This window comes from Rana temporaria, chromosome 5 (genome assembly GCF_905171775.1).
Source record: "Rana temporaria chromosome 5, aRanTem1.1, whole genome shotgun sequence".
NCBI lineage: Eukaryota > Metazoa > Chordata > Amphibia > Anura > Ranidae > Rana > Rana temporaria.
The window spans coordinates 186350786-186368639 of NC_053493.1; the positions used below are offsets into that span (position 1 = coordinate 186350786).

The 17854-nt window shown below is 44.6% G+C and overlaps 1 protein-coding gene across 6 annotated transcripts in view; it reads right to left on the bottom strand.

Annotated features, from left to right (window-relative positions):
- Positions 1–17854, bottom strand: part of ICE1 (interactor of little elongation complex ELL subunit 1) — a 537335-nt gene that overhangs the window by 114646 nt on the left and 404835 nt on the right. For all 6 annotated transcript variants that reach the window (XM_040353451.1, XM_040353452.1, XM_040353450.1 and 3 more), the window contains one exon: positions 8654–8844. In XM_040353451.1, coding sequence (XP_040209385.1) covers positions 8654–8844 — 191 coding nt within the window. The remainder of the gene's footprint in view (positions 1–8653; positions 8845–17854) is intronic.

Below are 17854 nucleotides of genomic sequence, written 5' to 3' on the forward strand. Positions count from 1 at the left end.
GAAAACTTGCGCACATCGCTTCAGATTTAGCATAGTTAATTTTAAAGTTTGACAAGGCTCCATAGTTCTCAATTTCCTTCATGAGGTTAGGCAGTGAAGTGTGCAAGCTAGACATGGAGAACAGCAGATGATCTGCATAGGCTGAAACTTTATAGTTCCTATCTCCCAGACACAACCCCTGGATATCTGGATTTTGGCAGCTCTTATTAAGTAAAGGCTCTAGCGTAAGGGTGAACTGTATTGGCGACAGGGGGCATCCTTGACGCATGCGGTTTGTGATCTTAAAGGGTTTTGAAAATACTCCGTTTACTTTCACTGATGCTTGTGGAATAGTATAAAACCTGGATATCCATTGAATCATACGGTATCCTAGGCCCATTTGCTTGAGAGTCTCAAACATAAAATGCCAGTTTATTCTGTCAAATGCTTTTTCTGCATCTGTGCTTAGAAAAATACATGGAGTATTTGTTTTATTGGCATGGTGGACTAAATTCAAAAATGAAATGGGCTGGTAACTGCCAGACTCCACCACGTCCTTCCCCTCCTTTGGTATTACTGATATATGCGCCATAAGCACCTCGGGGGGTAGTGTGGCAGTCCGGCCCAACGCACTGAATATCTTTATCATCTGCTTGCCCAGTAGTGTGATAACATTTTTATAATACTGTATAGAAAATCCATCGGGACCTGGTGCTTTCCTGGATTTGACTGTATTAAATGCAGTATTCTTCAGTTAAAATAGGTGTTTAAGTTATGCCTGGTTAAAGATGATAACCGGGGGAGCTGTGTTGAGGAAACATATTCCTCCAATATGTGAAGAGGTGATGGTGTTGGAGCCAGATTATATAGAGAGGAAAGGTACTCTCAAACCTCTGGACTATTTCCTTTGGCAGTGATATTAATTGTTTCCCCCTTTTATTTGAGGTGTCTATTTTGTTCCTGACGACGCAATATACCTTGCAAAGCGCATAGACACTGCTGACATCTACGGGACAACACACTGACCGTAAGACAGGCGTAGGGGGAATACGAGAGAGGAACGGCTTTTTCCTTCATTTGTTTGCATACACGGCTGGAGAAGCTTGGTGCCGGCATACAGGCACAACTAAATGTGAGTGCAATATATGCTTTGTTTTTAAATAATAAATTATTTTACCTACTACACTATGAGGGGCACTCTTTTTCTGTGAGCATTTGTAGAGAAAAAGAGACCACGTTAATATACCCAAGACACCTGACAGTTGTGGAGACGCAAAATAGGATTGGTTATCCTGGGAATGAACCAAAGGCAATTATTGAATGTGATCTGTTGAGTGGCCATTCTTAAGGGTGATGGGACTATCACGGAAGTGGTGAAATCACATTGCGTTTTAACACTCCACAGGAGGAGCATTGATCGCTTATGAGCACTTGGTTATCACATTGGGACTTTAACCAGTTCCCGACCCCCGCATGTAAATGTACGTCCACAATATGGCACGTACAGGCACATGGGCGTACATGTACGTCCGCGCCTTTCCCGGGTTTGGGGGTCCGATCGGGACCCCCCTCCGGTACATGCGACGGCCGGGAACGGTGTACGGGAGGTCCGGGAGGAGGGGGCGGCTATTGGTTTCCAGCCGTCCCCTCTCGATCTCCCTCGGCGAATCGGCTTCCACCTGAGCCCGCCCTGCCTGTGTAACTGTAAACACAGGCAGGGAGGAAGTGAAGTTTTCTCCCCTCTGGCGGTCTTTTCGTCCGGTTCCAGAGGAGAGAAGACGTCTGTACAGTGAGTTGCACCAACTGCACACTGACACAGCACACATAGGCACATAACCCCCCCCCGATCACCCCCAGATCACCCCCTGTCACAGTGTCAATGATTGCAGTGATCATTTATTTTCTGATCACTGCTTTTAGTGTCAGTGTGACAGAAAAAAGTGTCAGGGCAGTTAGGTTTAGGCCCCTTTAGGTCCAGGGTAGCCCCCTACCCCCCCCCCCAATAAAGGTTTAACCCCTGATTGCCCCTAGAGTTAACCCTTTCACCCCTATTGCCAGTGTCACTAAGCGATCGGTTTTTGATCGCTGTATTAGTGTCACTGTTGCCGCTAGGCAGTTAGTTTTTTTTGAGGTTCGCCGCCAGGTTTATATAGCGTTAGGTACCCCCATAAATAAAGGTTTTAACCCCTGATTGCCCTTAGAGTTAACCCTTTCACCACTGATCACTGTATAAGTGTCACTGGTGACGCGGTTAGCCAGTTAGTTATTTAGTTATTTTAGGTTCGCCGCCAGGTTTTTAGAAAGCGTCAGGTACCCCCATATATTACCGAATAAAGGTTTTAACCCCCTGATTGCCCCCTAGTTAACCCTTTCACCAGTGATCACCGTATAAGTGTTACGGTTGACGCTGGTTGGTTAGTTTGCTGTTTATAGCATCAGGGCACCCGCCGTATATAACCCAATAGGTTTAACCCCCTGATCACCCAGCGGGTGATATAAATTTAATTTTAGCGCCAGTCAGGGTCTGCGTCGCCCCAGGCAGCGTTAGGTTAGAGCCAGTACCGCTTACACCCACTCGCTAAGCATACACCCCCCTTAGTGGTATAGGATCTGAACGGATCGATACCTGATCTGATCAGATCTATACTAGCGTACCCAGCAGTTTAGGGTACCCAAAAACGCATTGTTAGCGGAATCAGCCCAGATACCCGCTAGCACCTGCGTTTTCCCCCTCTGTCCAGCCCAACCCACCCAAGTGCAGTATCGATCGATCACTGTCACTTACAAAACACAAGACACATAACTGCAGCGTTCGCAGAGACAGGCCTGATCCCTGCGATCGCTTACAGTTTTTTTTGAAGCATTTTCTACGTTTGCTTTCCTACAGATCAGGTGCTTTTTTTACCTGTGAATCCTTACCATTGTACCACTAAATTTAGAGCCCAAAATGGCAAAGCGGATGTACAATGATAAGCAGGCCTTGGAGTTCATGTGCATGTCAGATAGTGAAGAGGAGGAGGTCACGCATCTGACAGATTCTGGCTCAGAATACGAACCCGTTTACGACAGCGGCTCCATGTCAGATAGCTCGCACAACGAAGTTTAGGTCCCTGCTAAGGCCAGGCGTACCCGATCCCGTTCTGATGTTGTTGAGCAGCAAGAACCGCAGGACCCTCGTATGGAGCAGAGATCCAGTACTAGCGCCGCTATTCCTTCTGGTGGATTGGCAAGCACCAGCGGCCTAGTACACCCTGGTCGTTTATCCAGCACTGCAGTAACACTTGGTGACGTGGCGAGTCCCATAAGTGCAGTTCAAGCTGGCGAGGTGGCAAGCACAAGTAGTGTCCCGCTGCCAAGAAGAAGACAGAGACAGGCCCGTCGTGCCCATAGTGCCCTTCCTGTAGAATTTGCCTATCCTGATTGGGTCCCCACCACTTCTACAGCACCTGTACTTCCCCCATTCACTGGCCAACCCGGTATTCAGGTGGATACAGTGAATTTTATGGCACTTGATTTTTATTCGCTGTATTTCACGGAAGATCTCTATAGATCTATTGTGGACCAGACTAATTTATATGCTGGTACCTACATCACCGCTAACCCCCAGTCTCGCCTTGCCAAAGAATGGAAACCTCTCGAGGTTTCCGAATTTAAGACCTTTCTGGGCCTTACCCTCAACGTGGGCATACACAAATTTCCGGAGTTGCGGATGTATTGGTCCACACATCCCATCGACCATATGCCCATTTTCTCTGCTCACATGGCCAGGAAACAATACGAGGCGATCCTGCGGTTCCTGCATTTCAGTGACAATGCACTTTGTCGTCCACGTGGAGACCCTGAATTTGACCGGCTCTACAAAATTCGGCCCCTCGTAAACCATTTCAACGAACGTTATGCAGCCTTGTTTAATCCCCAGCAGGTTGTATGCGTTGATGAGTCCCTGGTTAAATTTGCTGGCCGCTTGTCTTTCAAACAGTACCTTCCCAGCAAGCGTGCCAGATACGGGGTCAAGCTCTATAAGCTCTGTGACAGGGCCACAGGCTACACATGGAGCTTTAGGGTTTACGAGGGAAAAGATAGTCAGGTAGAGCCGGAAGGATGCCCAGATTACATGGGGAGCGCTGGCAAGATTGTTTGGGACTTGAAGTCACCCTTATTCGGAAAGGGGTACCATTTGTATGTGGACAATTTTTACAGCAGCGTGCCACTTTTTAGCCACTTATTTGATCAACAGATTGGAGCATGTGGCACCGTGCGACCTAATCGCCGGGGCTTCCCCCAGCGGCTTGTAGATGCCCGTATTAGGCCGGGGGCGAGAGCCTGCTGCAGATGTAAAAATTTGCTCGCTGTGAAGTGGCGGGACAATAGGAATGTTTTCGTTCTTACCACCCTTCACGCAGACACGACAGTCCAAATTCGTACGGCGACTGGTGTTGTGGAGAAACCCCTCTGTGTCCACGAATATAACCTTAATATGGGAGGGGTGGACCTCAACGACCAGTTGATGGCGCCGTATCATATTGCCCATAAGACGAGACGCTGGTACAAAAAAGTGTCTCTACATTTATTTCAATTGACTCTACTGAATGCTCATGTCTTATACAGAGCTTCAGGACGGAATGAATCCTTCCTTCAATTCCAGAGGGATATCATCACAGAACTCCTGTATCCAGGCGGTACTGTACCTCACCAGCCCCTACCAAATGCAGTAATCCGACTGCATGAGAGGCATTTTTCGTATGCCCTCGAGAGTACCCCTACCCAACGAGCCCCCCAAAGAAAATGTCGTGTCTGTACCAAGCGCGGATTTAGGCGTGATACCCGTTTCTTTTGTCCCAAATGTCCTGCCGATCCTGGTCTTTGTGTTGGTGAATGTTTTGAACGCTTCCACACACACGTTAATTATTAGTGTAGGGTCAAACATTTCACAGGCTAGGCACACTTACACAGGGTCTCCCAAGATGCCATCGCATTTTGAGAGACCCAAACCTGGAACCGAAAAGTTGAAGTTACAGTTCACAGTTACAATAAAAAGTGTTTAAAAAAAAAAAAAAAAAAAGTAAAGTAAAAAATAAAAACACACAAAAATATATATATAAAAAAAAAAAAAAATAGTTGTCGTTTTATTGTTCTCTCCCTCTCTATTCTCTCTCTATTGTTCTGCTCTTTTTTACTGTATTCTATTCTGCAAAGTTTTATTGTTGTTATGTTTTTTCATGCTTGCTTTTCAGGTATGTAATTTATTTTACTGTTTTCAGGTACGCCATTCAGCTGTTGCGCGGACTTATTTATCTTGACAGCAACAGTGTTTGCTCCCACGATATATAAAGCCGCGACTCCAGTGCTGTAGGAGGTGATTTCACCACCACAGTTAAAAAAAAGAGCATATATGCCGAAGCATTGGGGCAGCAGGGGCGGAGGAGCGATTTTGCTCCTAATGCCGCGTACATAGGGTTGACATTCCTACGGAGGCTTTCCCGTGGAAAAGTCTGACCATGTGTACACGGCATAGAAAGTCCGACCGTACACGGCATAACTTTTTTGCGGGAGGATGCCCCCATGCTTCGGCATATATATATTTTAGGCACAGGTTGCGTTAAAAAATGTTTTATTTTTTACTATGTTTTTTTTATTGGTATTTGCTTTGCAGGTATGGTATGATCTTACTGTTATACTGAATGTTACTTTGTTTTAATGTTAACCATCATTTGCTTAGCAGGTACGCCATTCAGTTGCAGCGCGGATTTATTTAGCGTGACAGCAACAGCGTTTGCTCCCACGATATATAAAGCCGCGACTCCAATGCTGTAGGAGGTGATTTCACCACCACAGTTCAAAAAAGAGCATATATGCCGAAGCATGGGGGCATTAGGGGCGGAGGAGCGATTTTGCTCCTAATGCCGCGTACATACGGTTGACATTCCTACGAAGGCTTTCCTGTGGAAAAGTCTGACCATGTGTACACGGCATAGAAAAGTCCGACCGTGTGTACGCGGCATAGAAAAGTCCGACCGTACGCGGCATAACTTTTTTGCGGGAGGATGCCCCCATGCTTCGGCATATATAAATGGTGCATGTATGCCCATCATTAGAAGTGGGTGGATGAAGGGAGGTATTCTAATGGTGGGCATACCCACCGATCAATCTTTTTTTCGTTCAGCTGCATGAAAAAAAAAAACATTACAATACATGTCCAACAAGAACCATCAACGTACTGGTATGTTGCTGGACTTTGAATGGTTATACCAGAATGATGCCTGCGGGTTTAGGCATCATCTTGGTATCATTCTTTTCAGCCAGCGGTGGGCTTTCATGTAAAAGCAGTCCTAGCGGCTAATTAGCCTCTAGACTGCTTTTACATTCAGTGGGAGGGAATGTCCCCCCCCAGATATAAACGGCGCCATTAAGAATATGGGAAAGCATTTTATCACACCGATCTTGGTGTGGTCAGATGCTTTGAGGGCAGAGGAAAGATCTAGGGTCTAATAGACCCCATTTAAAAAAAAAAAAAAAAAAAAAAAAAAAGAGTACCTGTCACTAACTATTGCTATCATAAGGGATATTTACATTCCCTGAGATAACAATAAAAATGGTAAAAAAATAAATAAATGGAAGGAACAGTTAACAAATAAAATAAAAAAAGCGAAATAAATATATAAAAAAATAAAAAAAAGCATCCCTGTCCCCCCCTGCTCTTGCGCAAAGGCGAACGCAAGCGTCGGTCTGGAGTCATATGTAAACAGCAATTGCACCATGCATGTGAGGTATCACCGCGAAGGGCAGATCGAGGGCAGTCATTTTAGCAGTAGACCTACTCTGTAAATCTAATGTGGTAACCTGTAAAGGCTTTTAAAAATGTATGTAGTTTGTCGCCACTGCGCGTTTGTGCGCAATTTTAAAGTATGTCCTGTTTGGTATCCATGTACTCGGCCTAAGATCATAATTTTTATTTCATCAATAATTTGGGCAATACAGTGTGTTTTAGTGCTTTAAAATAAAAAAAAGTGTATTTTTTCCCCAAAAAATGCGTTTGAAAAAACGCTGCACAAATACTGTGTGGAAAAAAAAATTGCAACACCCACCATTTTAATCTGTAGGGCCTTTGCTTTAAAAAAATATATAATGTTTGGGGGTTCAACTTAACTTTCTTGCAAAAAAATAATATGTTTTTATGTAAACAAACAGTGTCAGAAAGGGCTTTTTCTTCAAGTGGTTAGAAGAGTGGGTGATGTGTGACATAAGCTTCTAATTGTTGTGCATAAAATGCCAGGACAATTCAAAACCCCCCCAAATGACCCCATTTTGGAAAGTAGACACCCCAAGCTATTTGCTGAGAGGCATCTTAAGTCCATGGAATATTTTAGATTTTGACCCAATATATATATATTTTTTTTTTTGCGCAAAGTTGTCACTAAATGATATATTGCTCAAACATGCCATGGGCATATGTGGAATTACACCCCAAAATACATTCTGCTGCTTCTCCTGAGTACGGGGATACCACATGTGTGAGACTTTTTGGGAGCCTAGCCGCGTACGGGACCCCAAAAACCAATCACCGCCTTCAGGCTTTCTAAGGGTGTAAATTTTTGATTTCACTCCTCACTACCTATCACAGTTTCGAAGGCCATAAAATGCCAAAATAGCACAAAAACCCCCCAAATGACCCCATTTTGGAAAGTAGACACCCCAAGCTATTTGCTGAGAGGCATGTTGAGTCCATGGAATATTTAATTTTTTTGCCCCAAGTCACTGAATAATGACAAAAAAAAAAAAAAGCATAAGGCAGCCACCTCAGCTGGTACGCTGCAATATATTCAGTGTTTGTTTCTAGATACATTTTAGGTTTCTATGGCCCGGATTCACAAAGCACTTACGCCGACGTATCTCAAGATACGCCAACGTAAGTACAAATGTGCGCCGTCGTATCTATGCGCCGACCCACATACTAAGATACGCCTAAAAATAGGCTTCCTACGACCGACGTAACTTGCCTACGCCGTCGTATCGTGGGCGCATATTTACGCTGGGTGCATTTGCTGCTCCCGTTGATTTTCTATGCACATATGCAAATGAGGGAGATACACCGATTCAGGAACGTACTTGTGCCCGGCGCATAATATACGTGGTTTGCGTAAGTCGTACGTCCGGCGTAAAGTTATTCCCCATATATGAGGCGCAACTAATGCCAAGGTATGGACCAGGGAACACAGCCGTCGTCGTTTACGTAGTACGTGAATAGGGCTGGGCGTAGGTTACGTTCACGTCGTAGGCAGTGATCCGTCGTATCTTAGGGAGTAGTTCCGACGTGATTCTGAGAATGCGCACTGGGATATGTCCACGGGACGGCGAATGCGCCGTCCGTTTTAAGTACTTGTATGGCACTCGGCCCATCATTTGCATGGGGTCATGCCTCATTAGCATTGCTCATGCCTACTTGCACCTACGACGGCTTCCCCCGACGGAACCCAGAGCAGTTTGGGAGGCAAGTGCTTTGTGAATTCGGTGCTTGCCTCCCTGCGCTACGTCGGCGTAGCGTATATTGTATACGCTACGCCTGCATAAATATGCGCCAATGTATGTGAATCCGGGCCATTATCTCTCATCTAAGGTTGAGGCCTAAGTAAATTGTACACTTTTCAAAAGAGAATTTATTTAAATGCACCATTACCTTATGATCTTATCATGTGTCCAAACCCATTTACGGTGACTGCAAAGCAAATCAACTGCAAAGACATATTCCCAAATGCTATCTGTTAAATCTTCTCCATACTGCTTACTCTGTTGAAACTTCCCATCAGGATAAAGCTGTACTGCCATTAAAATGCTGGACAGGAGTACAGTTACACTCATGGGTTGGACCTGCAAAAAAGGATACAAGTTACAAGAATCTTAAAACCGATGTACAAAAGTGATTAGGACATAACAAAAGTAGTGTTAATAGCAGAACTGATGTATTAATAAATCTACTAATTTTTGCTACTTCTGTAGATCACAAAAGGCAAGTAGATGAATAAGAGAAGATAAAGATAATTTTGAGATCTGGGAACACAGTAACAATCAAAATGCACAAAAGAAAAATGCAATAACCAAGATATAATAACTAACATAACTAAGTTAATAGGATTTAAAAGCAGAAAATATATGTATGTACTTACCGGTAACTGTATTTCTACGAGTCTTTCAGGACTGCACGTGGAGAGAGCGCAGCTCCACCCACTTTCCCAGGAAACACTGCAGTCATTGCTTTAAAAGCTGGACACCTCCACCATGGCCTCAGTTGTTATCAAGTACCTCCGGCCATGCTGAAATTATATAAGCAGAACATAGAAAACATACACATGTCATTAACATTTACAGATCAGGGAGGGTTATCGGTGCTGTCCTGAAAAACTGGTAGAAATACCGTTACCGGTAAGTCTAACTGAGGTTTTCTCACCTCGTCTTTCAGGACAGCACCTGGAGATGATAAACGAGTACTTACTCTTAGGGTGGGACCACCGCTTGCAGGACCTTCCTGACAAACGATTGGTCTGCAGCTGCGAGCAAATCTATCCTATAATGACGAGTAAAGGTGGAATAACTCGTCCATGTGGCCGCCTTGCAGATACGCTGTGGTGAAGCCCCAGCTCGTTCCGCCCAGGACGTTGCTATGGCCCGTGTTGAATGGGCCACTACCCCTGTGGGAGGTTCTATTCCTGCAGCTACATAGGCTTTGTGGATAGCCATCCGAAGCCACCTACCAATCGTGTTTTTTGAAGCTCCGTAACCCCTACGAGGCCCAGAAAATAAGATAAAAAGGGAGTTGGATTTTCTGAACTCCTTTGTTATTTCCAGATAGTGTAAGATGCATCTTTTTACGTCCAGACTATGAAAATCTCTTTCTTTAGGGCAAGTTGGAAACAGACAGAATGTTGGTAGGACTATTTCCCGTGCTCTGTGGAACATTGAAGCAACCTTCGGTAAGAACCCCGGGTCTGTTTTCATAACCACCCGATCCGGAAAAATTGTCAGGAATTGCTCAATGATGGATAATGCCTGAAGTTCACTGACCCTTCTAGCCGAGGTGACTGCTATCAACAGTGCTAGTTTTAAAGACCATAATTTAATTGTGGCTTCTTCTGGTGGTTCAAAAGGTCTTTTAGTCAGACCTTGTAAAACCACTGATAAATCCCAATTGGGAAATCATTTAAGTGGTATGGGCCTAGCTCTAGCTAGTGCCTTAAAAAATCTAATAATAAAAGGATCTAGAGATAACCTTCTCTCTAAAAAAAACTGACAGCGCAGCTACCTGAACCTTTAAGGTGCTTGCTGCTAAGCCCTTATCCATTCCGTCCTGTAAAAATTACAAGAACAGAAAGGTTCACCTGCGGGGAGCAATTTTTCGAAATACACCAGGAATTGAAAACCTTCCAGGTTTTAAAATAAATGGCTTGTGTAACTTTCTTTCTGCTATTTAGCAGAGTACAAATTAAATGGTCGGACAAACCCTTATCTTTCAGGAATTGCTCCTCAGTAACCAAACCGCTAGTCTGAGGTGACCTATGTTGCGATGCAGGAGGGGACCCTGAGTCAGTAGGTCCTTTCAAACTGGAAGCATCCAGTGTGGCTCTACTGCTGACTTCAGTAGGACTGAAAACCAAGGTCTCTTGGGCAAATATGGGGCCACTAGAATAAGGGGCGTCCTTTCTCCCTGCAATTTCTTGAGCACTAGGGGAATCGTTTGCACCGGGGGGAAACGCATAACACAAAAGTAAGGGCCAACGCTGAGTGCGTTTAGAGCCTTCCGCTTGATCCTGCCTGTTCAGGGAAAAGTAGAGTGGGACTTTTACATTTGCTTGTGCTGGAAAAAGGTCTACCTGGGGAGTTCCCCACCTTTCTACTGTCCTCTGAAACACCTCCGAGTTTAGGCTCCACTCGGACTCTAACACCCTTTTTCTGCTCAAAAAATCTGCTAGGTGATTTAGGGTGCCTTTCAGGTGCACTGCGGTCAAGGATGCCACATTGTCCTCTGCCCAGGTCAGAGTTTCTTGGGCCAAGTTCAGAAGACACCTGCTCCTTGTGCCCCCTGTCTTGAAATATAGGCCACTGCCGTGGCGTTGTCCGACAACACTTGGACGTGTTGTCCCCTGATTGTTTGTCTGAAGGCCCACAGCGCCAGAGTAATGGCCCTTAGCTCCCTTCAATTGGAGGACCTCCTGGATTCCTCTCTTGACCAGGACCCCTGGGCCATTTGGTCTTCGAGGTGTGCACCCCACCCCCAGGAGCTTGGATCTGTTGTCAAGATCCTTGCTGTTGGAAAAGTCCATAATAGATCTAGGCTTAGATTTTCTTGCCTTCTCCACCATAATTTTCTTTTTTCTGGGGATGGGATTTTGGTTTGTTTCTCCAGAGACTCTCCGTATGTCCAATTCTGCAGAATCACCTGTTGGAGGTCTCTCACATGTAGGCGGGCCCACTGAATTGCTGGAATTGAGGCTGTGAGCAGCCCCAGCGTGGACATGGCTACCTGAACAGTGATATACAGATTTGTCTAATTTTTTTCACTGCCTTCTGTACTTTTACTATCTTTTCCTCTGGAAGAATTTTTTTTTCTTGTACCGAGTCTATGACATAATTTTTACGATGGTTTTTTCACTACGAATACATGTGAATAACACCCTAGACCTTGATCCTCCTGTGGCACTGGGGTGATTACCTTCTGTTGGAGAAATTCATGTATTAATGATGTCATCGCCAAAGATCTTTCCTCATCTCTGGATAGCTGCGTCATGTAAAACCGAGATGGTGGGTTTTCTGAGAATTCCAGTGCGTAGCCCTCCGAGATGACTTTGAGAACGAACGCACTGGACGTCGCCCCCTCCCACTGTGGCAGAAACACCTGAAGCCTTCCTCCCACAGTCGGGAGAACGTCACTGGGTTTTTGCTGGTTGGCTGGGGGGACGAAACAGCACCCCAGACTTCCCTCTACATCTCTGGGGCCTCCAAGCTGGTTTCTTTTGTCCTGTCTCTTTTGAGTTCCGTGATTGGTAAAAAGGACAAAAATTATTTTTAGTTTGTGGTGTTGCCTTCTTTATTGGGAATGCTTTTTTCTTATCCGCTGTTCTGTCCAACTGCATCCAAATCAGGACCAAATACTAGGTACCCTTCAAAGGGTAGCCCACACAGTTTAGTTTTAGACGCTGAGTCGCCTGACCAAGTTTTCACCCATAGGGCCCTTCTAGCTGAAATAATTAAGGCTGAGGATCTAGCAGACATTTTTACTGACTCTGCGGAGGCATCTGCCATCTAACCTACTGCCCTTTTAAGGGTTGGAAAAGTTTCTAGCAAATCCTTGCGAGAGGGTCCTGCCTCAATGTGGTCTTTTAGTTGTTCCAACCAATGTTCTAGATTTCTGGCTACCACCGTAGATGCCATTGCTGGTTTAAGGTTAGCCAGTGTAGAATCCCAAACCTTTTTCTAACAAAGAGTCAGCCCTCTTGTCCATAATGTCTTAAGACCCCTGTGTCCTCAAAAGCCAAATCCGTATTCCTAGACACTTGTGAGACCGATGCGTCAAGTTTGGGTTTCTTGTTCCAGACTTGTGTGCGATCTTCATCAAAAGGTGAACCTCCTTTTGAGTCATTTGGAAAAAAGGGAGCCCTCTCAGGGTCCTTCCACTCTCTTTTAATGGATTCTGTTAACACTTTATGTACCGGGAATACCAGATGCTTGATCTCCTCCATACCCTGGTACATCTTGTCATAAAAGGGACAATTGGGATTTATCCTCCTTAATATTAAGGGTTGTATGAATGGTCTTTAAAAGGTTGTCTACTTCTTCTAAAGACAGTTTGTAAAGGGAGGAAGATGCATCTTTCTCTTCACCTTCCTCTTCCGACCCTGAGGGAATACTTCTCTCATCCTCCTCTGACTCACTAACCTCTTTCCGAGCTGCAGAGGAAGTGTGAGTACTGGGAGGAGAAGCAGCTGTTGACTGCGTGAAGGATGAAAAAGTGCTTTCTAACTCCTTCCAAAAAGAAGTGAGTGAGTATCTCACTAGACTGGGCAGGAGGTGCTTGAGTAGATGTCTCCTCCCTGACCAAGTCTGCTATGCAGGACCTACATAATAGTTTGCCTTAAAACTCCCTAAGGGAAGTTTTACATGAAGCACACCATTTCTTAGGGGCGGGAGAAACATGCTTAGTCTTTTTTCAACCTTCTGAAAAACACCAACGCCAGCAAACACTTTGTTAATTATGTATATACACACAATACTTTACCCCCAGCAGACCTTAAACAAACAGCCAGTGAAACAAATCATACCCAACCAAATCACTGCTGGCAAATAACACACACTACACAAATAAATCACCTGTGGAGAGTGAAGCAGGCTCCCCCCCGCCCCCCACTGCAGAGGAGGAGGAGAGGGACAGCAATATACATAGCCCAGGTAACTAAATTTAGAAAACACTGTCTCTTCCTACCTGGGCTGGGCTGGTGCTTGTGGCTCCTGCTCCCGCCACCGCCGCTGGTTCCTCTGGCTCCATTTCGCCAAAGTGCAGCAGCAGTTTTCAAACTTTTCCCAGTCCCTTACACCGCAGCGTAGACCGGGATTCGCACCGCCGAGGCCGCCTCCCCCTTATGCGTTTCAACGCCCAGAACCGGAAGTTGTCGTGCACCGCCGGAAGTCCCGCCTGGTCCTGCAGTGACATCACCCGCCACTCGGTACTGGCACTACACGGACCCGAGACTCCTCAGAGCTCCTAATCCACGTTGCCCAGCCTCTCAGCGTGGGGACTTCCGACAGCATCTGCCCTCGCCGGGCTCGAGAAGGGACAGACACCGATACCTCCCCCACCCGTCAGGGGGGATGTTGGGCTGGCCTGGAAAAAAGAAAAAAACTACCAACAGGTATGCTCTAAATCACCTCCACCTGGAGAAAGAGCAGCACTCCCTTGATTCCCTGCAGCGCTTCCACCATAGCCAGAGGAAACACTACAACTGAGGCCATGGTCGATGTGTCCAACTTTTAAAGCAATGACTGCGGTGTTTCCTGAGAAAGTGGGTGGAGCTGCGCTCTCTCAAGGTGCTGTCCTGAAAGACGAGGTGAGAAAAACATAGGGACCCCAGGAATAACCAACAATTTAAACAGATCAAGAATACATTGAGAATATAGGTTATGCGGGTTGTGAACAAACGTTTGCCTGTGGTTTTGCATTGGCTCCCTTTTGCTGTCATCTGCCACAGCTACACGTGAAGGTATTCCTCTGTGGGATTCCAAATACAGAGTGTGTCCAGAAGAACACAGCAACTGGGTGTACACCTTCCCAAAAGCAAATTATCCAGGTGAACGGGTGGGAGGAAGCACCAGAGTGCCATATACAGTGCATCCGGAAAGTATTCACAGTGCTTCACTTTTTCCACATTTTATGTTACAGCCTTCTTCAAAAACTGATTAAATTTATTATTTTGCTCTAAATTCTACAAAAAATACCCATAAAGACAACATGAAAGAAGTTTGTTTGAAATCTTTGCAAATTTAGAAAAAAAATAAAAATCACATGTACACAAGAATTAAAGCGGTAGTAAGCCTGCTGTCTTTTTTTTTTTAAACCTGAAAAGCAAAAGCCATAATGAGCTAGTATGCACCGCATACTAGCTCATTATGAAATATTTATGTCGGAACGAGGTGAGAGGAACTTACCTGGTCCACGCCGAGGGAGATGTCATCTTTCCTCGGCGTGTCTTCCGGGTATCTCCGCTCCAGCGCTGTGATTGGCTGGAGCGGCGATGTCGTCACTCCCCGGCAAGGTCCGGCGGCTGCCAGGCCTTTAGCCGAGGATCTCCGCTGCGCATGTGCCGCTGCAGTCAGAGGTGCATTGGGGGGGGGGGGATATCTCCTAAACCTTACAGGTTTAGGAGATATTCTTCATACTTACAGGTAAGCCTTATTATAGGCTTACCTGTAGGTTAAAGTGGTAGTACAGAGTATACTACCACTTTAACAGCCTTTGCTCAATACTTTGTTGAAGCACCTTTGGCACCATTACAGTCTCAAGTCTTTTTGAGTATGATGCTACAAGCTTGGCACACCTATGTTTGGTCAGTTTCTCACATTCTTCTTTGCAGGACCTCTCAAGCTCCATCAGGTTGGATGGGGAGCGTTGGTGTACAGCCCTTTGCAGATCTCTCCAGAGCTGTTCAATCAGGTTCAAGTCTGGGCTCTGGCTTGGTCACTTAAGGATATTCAGAGTTGTCCCGTAGCCACTACTTTGTTATCTTGGCTGTGTTCTTAGGGTTGTTGTCCTGTTGGAAGATGAACCTTGGCCCCAGTCTGAGGTCCAGAGCGCTCTGGAGTAGGTTTTCATCAAGGAGGTCTCTGTACATCGCTGCATTCATCTTTCTCTCAATCCTGACTGGTCTTCTAGTTACTGCCGCTGAAAAACATCCCCACAGCATGATGCTGCCACCACCATGCTTCACTGTAGAGATGGCATTGGTGAGGTGATGAGCGGTGCTTGGTTTCTTCCAAACATTATGCTTGCAATTCAGGCAAAAGAGTTCAATCTTTGTTTCATCAGACCAAAGAAATTTGTTTCTCATGGTCAGAGTCGTTCAGGTGCATTTTGGCAAACTCCAGGAGGATGTCATGTGCCTTTTACTGAGAAGTGGTTTCCGTCTACCATACAGGCCCGATTGTTGGAGTGCTGCAGAAGATGGTTGTTCTTCTGGAAGGTTCTCCTCTCGCCACAGAGAAACGCTGGAGCTCTGTCAGAGTGACCACCGGGTTCTACTCACACAGGATATTCTAATTATCTAACCTACTTTTTATAGCTTGTATTTCATATAGTTTTTGAAACGCCATACTATTTTTGTTTTGATTATTATCTGACTATTTCCTGTCACGTTTTGGAGGCCTGTTGCAATGTCTAGCTAGTTTGTTAGTCAGTTCCTTGTGGAACGTCAAGTTTTTAACATATGAACTGTATTTTCATGTTCAATTAAATTTAATTTTAGAGAATTCCTCTTTGTACGACTGTATTCTTACCAGCATACTGTGCCTGAAAAGTCCATAAAAAACTTGCCCCTAGTTTTTCCCCTCTTCTCATGTAAGAGTTCTAGGCGAAGCGGTGGGTGGTAAAATGTGCAAGACTAAGCTCTCAGTGGTTAAGTTCTAGGGCCAAATTTTAAAAGTTTGAACCAAATATTGCCCCAGTGATTAACCGTAATGGTCAGAAGCATACAGTTTACGCCTACCCCATAAGAGGTTTTTAGACACTGGGTTTGATAGGAATGGACCACAGTCTTGAATCCTATAGCACCCTGTGGCAGACTATGCATTGTACTAAATGCAAAGGTTGAGCGTCCATTCAGTATCCAGTGCCCAAAGCAACATTACAAGCAGTCCCCACCACATGGGGGCCAGGTTGTACTGATCCAGATTCACTGATTCTATTTGTGGTATTAGAAGGCAGCGATTTCTCCATGAAGAAGTAGTGATCCATCACCTTAGGACACTAGCAAAAAAAATTAAGTTTTGTGGGGTGAGGTCACATGGAAGGCGTACAGGGAGTGTGTCCGGTAAAGCTGTGCCAGTGTCCAATCAACTGAAAGCACAGGCAATATAACCCAAAGTCTATGAATACTTTACTTGGGTCCTGCAAACGATAAACCTTTTGCTTCTTTTAGTCAGTATGATTATTATTATTATTATTATTATTATCGGAGCTCTAGCAGATTAGCTGAACGGAAGAACAGATAAAATAAAAGGAATAATTCAGATCCAAATCATAATAATATAATAGCAAATATAATAACATGTCATTTGTAATTCAAACCTTCATGTACTGTAGTATCAAACATAAAAATCCAGCATGCTTCCTTTTTATTTAGAATAATTTTCCATCCAGAGGAATCTTCTGCGTCCTGACAGTGGTGTCCTTTTTCTGGGATGCGCAGGGTTGATTAAGCGCTGTGAGTGGTATGTGTTTTTATCTGCACCTTTTGATGTATTTATTGCCATTTTCCATTTTTGTAACACTTGTAACATATGTATTTTTTCTGTTTTTTAGAAAAGTGGTTCCTATATATGTTGACTACACACATTTCGGCCCCTGATGAAGGGTAATCCGAAACGCGTAGGGCCGTGTACGTCTTCATGGACGTTGCTTTTCAATGACACCCATCCATGTACTGTTTTTAAACAATTTATATGTATAATTGGTGAAAAATTCAGTGCGCTACTGTGAGTAAACGAATGTGATAATATAGTGGTGATGATAAGATGTGTGAAATAAATCTGAGGCCGCTGTATCTAGGAGTGTTCACATAACACAGAATAAGGATAGATAAATAAATAAATGATAAGCGCTTCAAATACGTGATCTAATTCACCGTAGAGGGTAATACCAGTGATGAGTGCACAAACACAATAGGAGGTTAAATGTGATAAGTAACCGATACAATATTTTCAAAATAATCACAAATAATGTGAACCTGAGAAGGTGCAAATGTGCAATGAAATGTCCTTCAATATTAGATGCAAACAACGATTGGTGCAATAAGTGGTTCAAAAAAATGAAAATAAAATATACAAGAAAAAATAAATGGATGATAATGAGATCAGAGTATGATCGACAGTCTATATAGGATGGATCAGATGAAATCAATGCCTAAATCTCTGCTCTCCTTCCTTGAGTGGTAAGTATATATCCTCATAGGTAATGTAGTTCCCTTACCTGCAGGGTGCTATATATAAGCATATAGTATGGACTCCACGACGTGATGGTCCTGCTCCTACGAGTATGGATGACTCCTCCTGCTCCAGCTGATGGGTCTCTCCAAGCTGCAGGGTGCTATATGTAAGTGTATAGTGTGAACTCCACGGCGTG